The sequence below is a fragment of the Necator americanus genome, chromosome X (genome assembly GCF_031761385.1).
Source record: "Necator americanus strain Aroian chromosome X, whole genome shotgun sequence".
Lineage (NCBI taxonomy): Eukaryota > Metazoa > Nematoda > Chromadorea > Rhabditida > Ancylostomatidae > Necator > Necator americanus.
The window spans coordinates 9,061,855-9,074,624 of record NC_087376.1 but is presented as its reverse complement, the minus strand read 5'-3'; the positions used below and the strand labels follow the sequence as shown (position 1 = coordinate 9,074,624).

The following is a 12,770-nucleotide window of genomic DNA, read 5'->3' as shown; positions in this document are numbered from 1 at the left end:
ACTGTATGGAATTTACGGTGACGTTCCTAAAGATGAAAAATCAATAGGATTGGCATGAATTTTTTTACTTACTGACTTATTCCAATTGTAAGAACATCTACTTATTAAATAATACTCCACAGCAGCATATAACTCGCCTCCTATGTATTTTGATGTATCTGCTTAAGGGGATCTCATGTCATACGTTGTTGTCATATTGTTGACCAGCAGCATCCTATGCTTTAGATTACAGTAAAATGGGTGTATACTCACTTCTTTGATAATAAAGTGTTATTTTAAACCTGTTTTCGACGTTATCGTAGACTCAGTTATTTCTCAATGAATCTGGATGTTCTATAGGGTCACCACATACATAATGAGCGTTTTCAATTGTATAAATTAAGGTCTGTGGAGTGGATGGGAAAGGAAGAACAGCAATGGAGAAAAGAAATTGTAAAAAATGAAAGGATATAAATGTTTTAGATCTTCAGAGAATATCTGTTTATTTTAATCTTCAAAATAAGGGAACTATAGAATGTTACATTATTTTTTGGATGATTCGTGTGTACTGGGCAATTGTATGCAATTCAGTTTATTGAACATTTTTGAATTTTGTTTAATAAAACCAAAACCGTACTTCCTGCTTTGACCTATGCTTCGGAAACCTGGGCATTTCGCAAACAGGAAGAACACGCGGTGAGCGTCATTGAACGCGCAATTGAGAGAGTGATGCTAGGAGCATCCCGTTTCACGCAAGTGAGGGACGGGATTCGAAGTTCTCTCCTACGTCAGCGATCGAAGATTAGAGACGCCGCCGCGTTTGCCAAGAAAAGTAAAATAAGGTGGGCCGGACACGTGATACGCTTTAATGACAACCGTTGGACCAGAGCCGTGAGCGACTGGGTTCCCCGCGATATTAAGCGCACTACAGGAAAACCGCCGACCCAATGGTCAGATTTCTTCACGAAGTCCTTGAAAGAAAAATATGATGCTCTTCGTGTCCCACGCGAAAGGAGGAACCACTGGGCTACTCTGGCACGCGATCGGGACAAATGGAAGAATTACTGGCGCCCGCTCGACCAGTTCGAAGATCAACGGGAGTCAAGCCACTTAAGCCAAAACCAGAACCAGCTTGAAAATTTTACTTCTCCACGGGCAGAGCAGTGTTAACTTAGAGCAAATTGATTTGAAATCCTTAAACTCGAAATATTTGTGGAATTTAAAAGTTGTTGCTCTGGTTTATGGGCGGATCATGAATTTGGATTTTTAAAATCCCCAAATTTTAAATTGTAGATTAAATTGGTACATTTACTAGGCGTGAATCTTGTCGATTTACATTAACAAGTTTTTCTTTCAGAAGGTCATTCCATCTAATCCTAAGGTGTTTATTTCAGTTGGAGAAACACCGGTTATGTTCTAAGAAGAGAAAGCAAAATCCGACATTATTGTTCGACTGGCAAACTTGAGAAGGAAAAAAGGGTTTGTTTTGACAGTATCAAACTCCACCTAAAGTTCTTACTAGAATTATACCTCCTCCTCAAAGTTTCAACGAGAGATAGGATAAGCTTAACATTTCTTGGAAACTTCACACTTATACATCACATCCACCGAGCGAGCATCAAGCTGTATGAAAAGGACTAGAAAAATCAGCTTCGTTGTTTTCCAAGTCACATAACTCAGTGTACTTGGACTGAACCTTTGCACACGAGACAAGTATAGACAATTGTCCTAAGCAAAGCAAAGCAAGTAAGCACGTGAAATAATGACCGATAAAAATTCATGAAATTGAGTTGGCGTGGTTAAATGTGGTAAATATTATGGAAAAGGGCGGGTATAACGTAGTCAGTAAGATGCTCCGCTGTTTCTGCACGATCGATCGGAGGTTCGAATCCGCCCTCGTGCCAATCAAGTCTTCCATCTCTTGGGCTAGACACGCACGTAACGGTTCTCAAATAAAGTCGAACGCGTAGGCGCATCCGCGTGAAGACTGATCAACGCCATGCACTTTACCTTTTATCCAATTTATTATGGGTCACACCATGAGTAACGAGGGTATCAATCATAAGACAGCTAAACAGATAAGTACAGATGTAGAACTATGAAATACTCAAATTTATCCGGACGTGATACACACATTTCAACTCAAAAGAAGCAGACACTAAACGAGCTGCAGAAATGCAGTACGCATTTGTATTGTAAACAGTCCCGTCGACAAAAAAAAACCACGATTTCCGCCACATGCTGTACGCCATTACTGCTTATGCCAAAGTACAGTAGACGTCTACACGATAGGACCTTCGCTCTATTGCGTCCTCTAGCCGTAACCATTCAGGCACTATTGATCAACTCGTTTTGACCGGACTATAGTTGTTTGTTAGTACAGTGTTAGAATAATCAATCTTCATCCATATGCTCTTTGAAAGTATTTGGTGAGAAAGAGCTGCTGTCAGAGGTACATCCATTATGTCTATAAAGTTGTATGTTCTATATGAAGGTTTTATTCATTATTATTCTCGATAGAATGAAAGAAAATAATTTGAGATGAGTAATGACTTTTTCTGGTAAATGGAGAATGAGTTCTATAAATAATCAAAAATTGGCATGAAAGAATAGGAAGAAATGGAATGGAGACCTCGAGAAAAGTAAGAAGTCGAGAGAAGTAAAAATACGAGAGAAGTAATTTGATTGGAATAATAGTAAGCAAATGAATGTCCTCTAATATCACAGTCATAAAAAAAATTGAATAAATTGTGGATTATTCAGTAGTTATAAAAGAGAAGAGATGAGAATACTGCTGAATAGTCTTAGGTTTGTGTAGTGAAAAAGGCAAAACTAACAAAAAGTTTTGGAAGGAAATATTGACACGTTGCATAATAGAGCTAATTCACTTTCTGTTTACTTATTTTTCGAAGAACATGGGAAAAAGTCTGGAATACAATTATTATACATGGTTATCAGGGATATCTAAGCACAGTTTCAGTGAGGGATTATCGGTGAAGCGAGCATTTAGCTATGCAATATGGCATTTCTATAAAGGCAGTAAATGGCAGTATCTGAGCAAGCATTTGGTTTACAAAAGCAGACTGCAGTCGAATGAAACGACTTATGGTGTGATTGCGGCTTGCGATGGGACCCTTGCTGCCGAGAATGCGTAGTGCGAATGGAGTTAGCGGGGGTCCTACCACGAAGCAGTGCAACCACTTACACAATTACACCACAGGTGAGGTACTTCTTATTCGACTGTATTGTTGATTCGTATGTGCATTGAATGCATAGAACCCAGCGGTGATTAGACCTGATGTTCTTGCCTTGATGTCGTCGTCGTCGTTATAACTCCAGTACGTATGTAACTGCTCTGAAAAAATTGCGCTAGGAAAAAATCCAGAACTAAATCATAACCGAATAAGGGCAGGGCGCACCTCAAGTTCTGTAGTTATAGGCCTTCTCGTTATCGTAGTCCACTCCTCTTCTTGTATGAGAGGTCGAACAGCATGGCCGTTGGTATAAACATCAGTAGCTTTTCTAGTCCTGTTCGCAGAACCCTCGTCATATCGTCCTCGACTTTTTACACTAAAACTCAGGATTTTTCAATAATAATTATGTGTCTGTCTATGTATATCTATTATATCTATCTATCTATCTATATATATATATATATATATATATATATATATATATATATAATAGATATCTATTACCTTACAGACTTGGTAATGTCTTTATATCTATTATATATATATATATATATATACATATATATACATATATATATATATATATATATATATATATGTATATATAATATAATAGATATCTATTACCTTGCAGACTTGGTAATGTCTTCTTCTTCAAGAAGGTGACGACCAGCTTGTCCGTCAGTATACACACCAGAAACGCCCGTAGTCCGGCTAGTTCTGTACGTAGAACCCTGATCATAGCATTCTCTACCCTTCACACTGAAATCCAGGATTTTTCCCAAACAATCAAGTATTTATAAGCCTCCCAAGTACCTCGCTGACTTGGTAATATCCTCTTCTTCGAAGAGGTGACGACCAGCCTGTCCGTTAGCGTAAACGCCAGAAACCCCCGTAGTCTTGCTAGTTCTGTACGCAGAACCGTCATCATAACGTTCTCGTCCTTTCACACTGGAACTCAGAAATGTTTCTCTAGTATTCACGTTTTGTGTAAAATACCTCGCGATTTTCGAAACTTTCTCTTCTTCTAAAAGACGTCGACCAGCTTGTCCGTTAGTATACACATTGCTGGTGTTGTATAGACGCTCATCGTAGCGTTCTCGATTTTTTACTCTAAACACAAAGACGTGCTTTGTCGAGTTACTTCGATGATATAGCTCCTCGAAATCCATGAAACGTTCGTGTATGTAGCCTTCTATTTTTTTGGGATTGGAGAAAATCAGTAGGTCAAATAGTCTGATTCTGTAGTGTTGATACTTTAGTATTAAGATATATTCGAGAACAAACCGAAGGAACTTAGTCAGATCACCCTTCGGAAGAGCTTCCTCACCATAGCTCGTATTCGTTCAATTTCTTTCTCTCTTCTTCTACCCCTTCTGTTTCTTTGGTTTATCCCAGGCCTCCAGCATTGCATTCCCAAAAGCAACTTGATCATATAAATCGGAGCGATTATACCTCTTTCAAGTGTACTATACTTTAGCATAGTACACTTGAAAGAGGTATAACTTTTAGTTACTAATACTAATAGGTAATACTTTTAGCTTTGACTACTGTTATTTCGGCAAATAAAAATCAGTTATGAAGATATTTTCTGTTGCGCTCACCACATAAGGAGTGAATGAAAAAGAAGCAGGTATCTTCTCTCTCTGGATTTCCAATGTTCGTTGAAAAAACGTAAATAAAAGGTGATCTAGTCCAGAAGAACAAACACCTACATAATGTAGGTGATTATGAGACAAAGAAGTAGGAGGACAGCTATTCCCAACAAACATCCAAGCACTATCGTCCATATACGGAACGCCTTCGATACCCCCTGTAATGGTCACTGGCAGTGAAAAAAGGCTGCACATAGACGAAACAAAGAATTAGCAATTTAAAAAATCTTACCAGATATACCTCCTTTATTGGTACCACGCAAGTGCCATTGAAAGCAGTGCTACCTGTCGCGCAAAGTGCACACTGCGACACCTAAATAGCGCATTTTTATGCTCTTTTTCTCTAGACGAACATGTTAATTCACCTGAGCATTGTAACTATTATATGTACAATTAAAGTGCTCCCCAGTACGGTTATTCGTGCAAATAACAAAGTTGTTCGCTGTTGCCGCTGTAGAGCAACTCATGTCGCACATATCGCCCATCATTCCATTTATGCATTGAATGCTAAGGGTAAGTTGTAGTCTGAATTGACTTTTTTTTCGCAACAAAAATACCAAAGGATAACAATAATGAAGTGGTCATCAGTGTAAAAACAAAATTCCAATTTTTGTCCCACATGAATTACCAGCGCGGTCAAATATGTACCTACGATAAACATTCTTTTTTCGGACAAACATTAGAAATAAAATAATAAAACAAAGTTGAATAACAAAGGATTGGATGTCACTTATTATTATGATCCTTTTAACGTATGACATAATTAGATACTTAGATGACCCGTCTTTACTGGACGTACGGGCTCCAGCATCTCTTTCACTCGTTCTGTTCCTTCGCCATTGTCATTCAAGATGTCCTCAAGTTTTGTGAGTGACATTGATGAGGTCCTTGAGCCGTATGTAGCTGAGCTCCCAGCTGGTCCATCCGTGTAGCGAACACATCATCCCATCTCCTCGGCCTCGACGGCTTATAGCATCTCTCCTGATCCATTCTAACGTTCTTTTAGTTCATTATCGTCGATACTCCTCATAATATGACTGGCCCATTCATGCTTTGCCTTCGGTATATATATATATATATATATATATATATCCGCTGGGTCGCGAAGACGAGAAATTCCTCTTAATTCGGAGCTGCGAAGACTGGCTAGGTGTTGTATGCGCCGGTTAAACTTCAAAAGACATCTCCCAAGGGCTCTGTGGGTAGTAAGTAAGTAGCTTCCTAAACGTGGCAGCGGTGTTGGTCCACGTCTTTGCTGCATAAAAGAGCGCTGGTAGAATTGTGGACTCGAACAGATGGGTACGAAGATCTTGGTCCGTCAGTTGGTCCGTAGCTTCTCTGACGGGTGCGAATGCTGCCCACTCTGGTTCCATCCTTCTATTCAGTTCTTTCTTCAAGTCGCTTTCCATATTCATAGAACGTCCGAGGTATACGTATGACGAAGTTTCCATGATTTAAGGAGCCCTCAAGTTGTTCTCCTCCGTTTTCGCAGTAGGCGTTCTTCAACAACTGTCCCTTCTTCTTGGTTATTCGCAGTCCTATTCTCTTCCCTGCTTCATTCACTTCCTTGAGCAGCATTTCTGCTTCATTGCTACTTGTCGAAAAGAGAACGATGTCGTTCTCTTCTCGTTTTGGAATCTTCCATCAACACGTATACCCCTTCCTTCTTACGAAAGTGATTTCATTATCAATTGCAATGCAACAATGAACATCTTCGGGGATATAATACCGCCTTGTCGTACCCACTTTTCAATAGGTATGGTGAAGGGGGGGAGGGGAGAAACTGTATCTTAGAGGTGCACCGATCGTAGCATTTGGCTAATGTCCTCGCTTACGACGCGTCCACACATTGATCGACCAGCGCTGATAATATTGTATTCGTTTTTACGCTGGAGTCCAGCACGTTCTTGAGGCTAGGCTTCCTTGATATGCGCGTGAGGGTGATCTTGATGAAGACTTTGTATAACACGCTCAGCAAGCATATCACCGGTTTCAAGCTCTTGATAGCGACTCGTACTTCCGAAGGGAGAATCCGTGGTGGAGCTTCACCAGTGGGGATGATTGGGCTTGACACAGGAGTTGATGAACGGAAAAGGTTCGAGTAGATCCTCTCCGTAATGCTTTCCATCTCACGACGAGAAGACGTGCAAGTCCCGTCTTCGCTCAGCAAGGCTGCTAGCGGAATATTATATTCGCGGAGATCCTTGCAGCACTTCTTTAGACTCGTCCTTCTTTGTGCTGTTTCTAGAATCTTCTGCCTGTATTTCGAAAGATCTTCCTGCAATGCTTTCTTACATTTAGTGTTTGCTACTAAGTGTGCTATGCATTCGGATCAAGCCTCAAAGTCCTTCTTCTTTCCAACAAGTGGTCTTCGAAATTCGATCCAAGCTTGTAGTACGCACCTTCGAGGCACGATCAGCACAGGCTCGTAATCCTCTGAGCAGCATCTCGTAGTCCACGTTTGGGTCCTCCTCAATGTGCCAGTCACCTTGGGACGAGAGTCCTCGAGTACGCTATCGTCGTAGACGACTTCATTTCTCCTTCGTCGCCGATAGCAGATGTTCTTTTCCATCGTGTGACTAAGTCGTATTTTCGCACGAAGGAGACGGTGATCAGAACGACTACAAAAGGATAGTACTAATGAGACGTCAAGTAGACACCACCTCCGGTTGGTGAGTATGTGGTCGATCTCTGCGCGAGTCGGGCCATTAGGCGACTCCCATGTCCATTGACGATGATCTTTCCTCATAAAAACAGAATTCTCACGAAAGAGGGGTGGTCGATCTCTGCGCGAGTCGGGCCATTGGGCGACTCCCATGTCCATTGACGATGATCTTTCCTCATAAAAACAGAATTCCCACGAAAGTGGACCACTTCGTCAGCTCCTCGTAAAACGCTTCCTATTCAGAATCATCGTGTGAGTCGACAAGATGGACGATAGATGGGTGCACAGCAAAACTAACACCGCCCACATCAACGGAGGCTCCGTTCCACGAACGATGAGCGTACCGTCGTTCAACAGCTGTACGTCGCTCCTTCTGCACTTGTTCACGTGAAATCGAGCAGTTACGTGACATTTGATACGCTCTGCAGCTCCGAGAAGGGCACGCAGGTCAACGTCTGTGGACACTGTTCTTGCGTTGTAAGTGCACAGGCTGAGACAGCTTCCATGGCAAGTCGTGCGTGCCTTGTACCAGAATCAAAGACGTTCTGAGCAATCTGATATTTGACCGCCTCTCACCGGTCGCCAAGGCCCAGTGTGCAGTCTACTGAGGTAGTGAATATGTTGGAATGACAAAGATATTTTTCCCCAAACTAAGCAGCCCTGCCACTGCGAGCTTAGCTTTCACCACAGCTCGTCGTCCAACCTATATGGATCAAGGAGCCACCTTGCGACGTTTTGCTAAGACGATGGTGAATCTTGGCAGTGGTTTACTCATAGCTAGGCTTCCGATTCCGAGAAGTCGGAATATGAAATGTCGAATGTGTCAAACTCCTTCTCAGCTTTGGCGATCCTGGCGGGGGGCGATCCTCCGCTGTGCATCGCAGGCGATAAACCGTTGTGGAGGAAAGCGACATAATGTGTCATACTTACTTACAACTTATAGTCCTTACTTACAGTTTCTTACTTGACTCATATAACATGAAAACTGGAAAATAAGAAAAGAATGGTGTAAAAAAATTTTAAATCCAAAAAACATATAAATCAGCTCAATACCTGACCCCTTGTAGGAATGTCCTAAGGTCAAGCAACAATTTGTTCCCAATCAGGAATTTTACGTGAATATCCCGAACTCCTCTTGTACTCCTCAACAGCTACTTAATTTGAAAGCTAATCCAAGAAAGATGTATCCCACAAAAGCGGACGTTCATCTGTTTAACGAAAATCACTCACTGCGTTCCCAGTTGAGTCCCTGTTAATGACAGCGACTGTTCTCCTCCATTATTGCTTTTGAACTGCGACAAATCGACGATGAAGCAGTCAACCTTGGAAGGAATTAGGTTCTTTACTCTGGAGTAAAATAAGAAAACAGAAGATACAAACCAGACTAAGCCTTCCAAAGTACAATAGACATCCTGTCGTTTTGTCTATAGATACTCCTAAGTGCTGGACAAAGATATCAATAGCGACCTACAAAAATGTTACCCAACATTTAAGTGTCAACGAAATTTCAAAAAAAAAAAAACTCAGGAGTAATTCGCTGATTTTTCCTAAAGAATACTTAGTGTCTGGTAAGTAGCAAAAATCGGTACGCGATTTCGGGAGTTACTAATTTCCGCTAGATCCTAACACAAAAAAAAACAGTATGTATGCTCTATTGAGAAAGCAGAATGGCGATGTCACCGTTACCACTCGAGAAAGGAACCTTCCAAGCACTTTTTTTTGTTGATTTGCTTTAGCTGTAGCTAAGCTACTTAGTCAACATGCCAAGATTCAGAGAGTCGGACATGGGCACAACTTTCTGAGCAATGTTTCCTCATCAAAGAATCCGCGCCCGTACAATGTGTTCTCCTGTAACGGGTATTCAATCCATTACACGAAACATCTGAGCACAGAATAACCTCACAGTTGTGCTGTATTCTAGGAATAAAATGAGTTAACATTCAAAACAAAGAGTATCATTTACCCTTGAGTTTCCTAAGACTAGTGATCATTATTCATGCATCTGATTCCCGGAGTTGTGCACGTGTTTTCGCAAAAATACAGTTCCACACGCCAGGTATGGGACGAGAAATAAGCATTATTGTCGCTGAATGTTGTCATGTGCAAGTCTTGTTGCTACCTGCTCACGGTGTCTCTGCTTATATTAAATGATGCAATCATGCACTTGAGTTTACGCTCTGTGCATGTACGCGCTATATATGTTGCACAGTTACACGGCGAGAGTTAACCAGAATCTGCAAGACGGTACTGTTTTCCAGTACACTGCCAAAACCCACCCCAAAAAGGTTAAATGTCTAGACGGAGCGTGGAATGTTTGATAACAACTCTCCGTTTTCTTACACTGAACTGCCGGACACGCTCACGCTGAGGTACTCAGGCCACTTGGTGTCGATGGGCAGTTCACGCTAGACGACAACTCTCGCAGCATATGGAACAGAGACAAATGGATTCTGTGCCAATTCCTGCTAAAAATCTAGAAAGTTGGGTAGAGCTGTGTTTAAGGACCACACACCTTGGCGAAGATGCTGGAAACCCCGACGGACATTACTACCAGCCTACCGATTAAATCAAAGTTGGTCAGCTGTTACTGGATCGTGTTTGTTAGCAGTCTGGGGGGAGGTGCGGGTTTCAGGCGGGTTATGCCTATACGGAGTAGTAGATTATGGAGAAGGGTGATTCCGTCTATTTTTTACTAATTCCCGTAAAAAGCGGCCCGGAAGATACGACGTCGAGCGTTCCGGCGCGATATTTTTTCTACAACGACTTCGAATGGAGCGCGCTAGCATGTGTACGTGATTCGTGAGGTGATGCCTTTAAAGGGATCACCCCACGAATCTGAGGTGGTGCAGATTTCAGGTGGAGTATGCTTATAAGAGATAGTAGATTATGGAGACGAGAGTGATTCCGTCCATTTCTTCCTAATTGCCGGGAAAAAACGGCCCGGAAGATGCAGCGCCGCACAAGGCTGGCGCGCTCCAGTCGAACTCCTTGTAGAAAATAGTGCGCCAGAACGCCTGAAGCCGTACCTTCCGGGCCGTTTTTCACGGCAATTAGGAAGAAATGTACAGAATCATCCCTCTCTCCTAATCTACTATCCTGTATACGAATACTCCGCCTGAAATCCGTACCACCTCAGATTCGTGGAGTGATGCCTTTAAACGACGCGATGGTGTGCTTCAGTACTTCTTGCCACGCGTGAGTTTCCCGCTTCATCTTTCGACTATGCACAACATCTTGTCGCATTCACGAGCGATTGAGAAGTAATGAGGTCCCCTTGGCAGCCTATTCAAGTAAAACAAAATAATAGGCTGCTGAAAGGACCGGAGCGTGTACAAGGAGGGCATTATAGCGCACCTCGTTGGAACTAAAACTGTTCCCATACCGTTCATTAGAATGACTAGGGGAATTGAGCGATGCTAAGTTCATGTTGGTGATCTACACCTCGGACTCTATGTTTTCATCCACAATACGCTACTTTCCTGATACGCTGCTTTTAGATATGATTATTGATAACAATTTCATGCATCATTGGTTTTCTTCATGAAAGAGCATAGAACAATGGTAATGATATAGTAAGCATTATCACTCAAATGCGAAAAAATTTACTGGTTTTGTGATCATCTGGAATGTGTGGGGAGAAGTCCAATTCCCTGTCGAAATCGATCCAGAAAAAGGATTAAAGTCGGATTGGACGTACTGTACCGATTGACTGAAACAAGGTCTTTGTTGATATGAAACTGCTACACTTGATAATATATACAAAATCTGTCTTTCCAACGACTTACATAACAGAAAGTGGGAATCTTACTGTTTTATCCCTGCGAATCGAAAACTTCTGTACCCTCATCTATACGATTCGAGAACTTTAATTCTAAAAAGAGGCCAATCCGAGGTACTCTCGTGATATAGAGAGGTGAGACTATGGAAAAATGTTTCTTCTTCAGATATGGCAATAGATAGAATATGCAAAGACCAACTACTTTCACGATCTTCTTAAAACGACACTCTAACCTTTCTGGTCTCACCATATAGGAATATCGCTCTGAAAATTTTAGGTAGAGCCGCGATCGCTTTATTTGATGCAAAGAATTTTGTCAGATGAACGAAAGCCTCTCTGCCAGCTCCAATCCATGTGGTGACAGGGGGTTATGCAGATGAAAAAGACTTTTGTTACGATTAGGACATAATCGCAATTTTAATTAATTTTAATGAAATTTTAGTGAAATTTTAATGAAGGATGTAATTTTAATCATATGCAGTTATAATAAAAAGAATGAAAAACTATCCTAAGGAAGGAAGTAAAAGCAGAGCACTGAGGAGGTTTGTTGACCTATCGACTATCGTTCCTATCGATCGGAGGGAAGTAGAGGTGCAGTCTCTTTCGCTAAAAACTCAACGCGTTAAAGGCAGCATACCACGAATCTGAGGTGGTGCGGATTTCAGGTGGAATATTTGTACACGGGATAGTAGATTATGGAGAGGGGTGCGATTCCTTCCATTTCTTCTAATTGCCGTAAAAAACGGCCCGGAAGATACGCGCGTGCACAAGGCAGGCGCGCTCCAGTCGAACTCCTTGTGAAAAATAGTGCGCCGGAACGCTCGAAGCCCCGTATCTTCCGGGCCGTTTTCTACGGCAATTAGGAAGAAATAGACGGAATCATCCTTCTCTCAATAATCTACGATCCCGTATACGAATACTCCACCGAAAATCCATACCACTCCAGATTTGTGGAGTGATGCCTTTAAGCCAAAACAACACGTTTGGCGTCCACTACACGTCCCAGTTTATACTCAGCTCTCCATCTTTTAGCTTTGGCAAATGATGGAGGAGAGTTCCAATGAAGATTATCCAACCTTACTCTGATTTTTGTAGATGCATTGAGTAGCAGAAAAAACTTCACTTCCATGATAAAATCATAGGAATTTCAGTTTCGTAGATTCTTTGAGAACCATTTTGAGAACCGTTTTGAGAATCACATAAGCTTCCCTCAAAAGAAGCGACCAAAATAGATTTTTGTGAATCCTTAAGCATTCTCAGGAGGATTTTTGAAATTTACCATCGCCTTCACGCCTGAAGGATCTTCTGCGAGAAAAAATTCATGTTTCAGAATTTGCTCATACAAGAAGTATTCAAAGAAAGTTTCAGTTTCACAGAAATAAACACAATTTATTTCTGTGAAACTTTAGCTATTAAAAATTGCTTTGCTGCATACACCCGTTAAGTCTGTTGGCCACTTTCCAGAAATGTTCTCTCACGCTTTTTCGGCATCATGGAAG

The 12,770-nt window shown here is 41.6% G+C and overlaps 2 protein-coding genes across 2 annotated transcripts; one reads left to right on the top strand and one right to left on the bottom strand.

The window, feature by feature from the left end:
• Positions 1-708: 708 nt before the first annotated feature.
• On the top strand, positions 709-1,149 carry RB195_021955 (uncharacterized protein; the record flags this gene model as incomplete). Its single annotated transcript, XM_064208907.1, has 1 exon — positions 709-1,149. The coding sequence occupies one exon, from the start codon at positions 709-711 to the stop codon at positions 1,147-1,149; it is 441 nt and encodes a 146-aa protein (XP_064064788.1).
• A 2,119-nt stretch (positions 1,150-3,268) lies between these two features.
• Positions 3,269-11,340, bottom strand: RB195_021954 (uncharacterized protein; the record flags this gene model as incomplete). The annotated part of the gene is made up of 12 exons (XM_013444946.2): positions 3,269-3,334; positions 3,399-3,549; positions 3,801-3,935; positions 3,990-4,124; positions 4,173-4,286; positions 4,889-4,986; positions 5,061-5,141; positions 5,194-5,353; positions 8,724-8,815; positions 8,874-8,960; positions 11,100-11,202; positions 11,279-11,340. The coding sequence occupies 12 exons, from the start codon at positions 11,338-11,340 to the stop codon at positions 3,269-3,271; spliced, it is 1,284 nt and encodes a 427-aa protein (XP_013300400.2).
• Between the last annotated feature and the right edge of the window lie 1,430 nt (positions 11,341-12,770).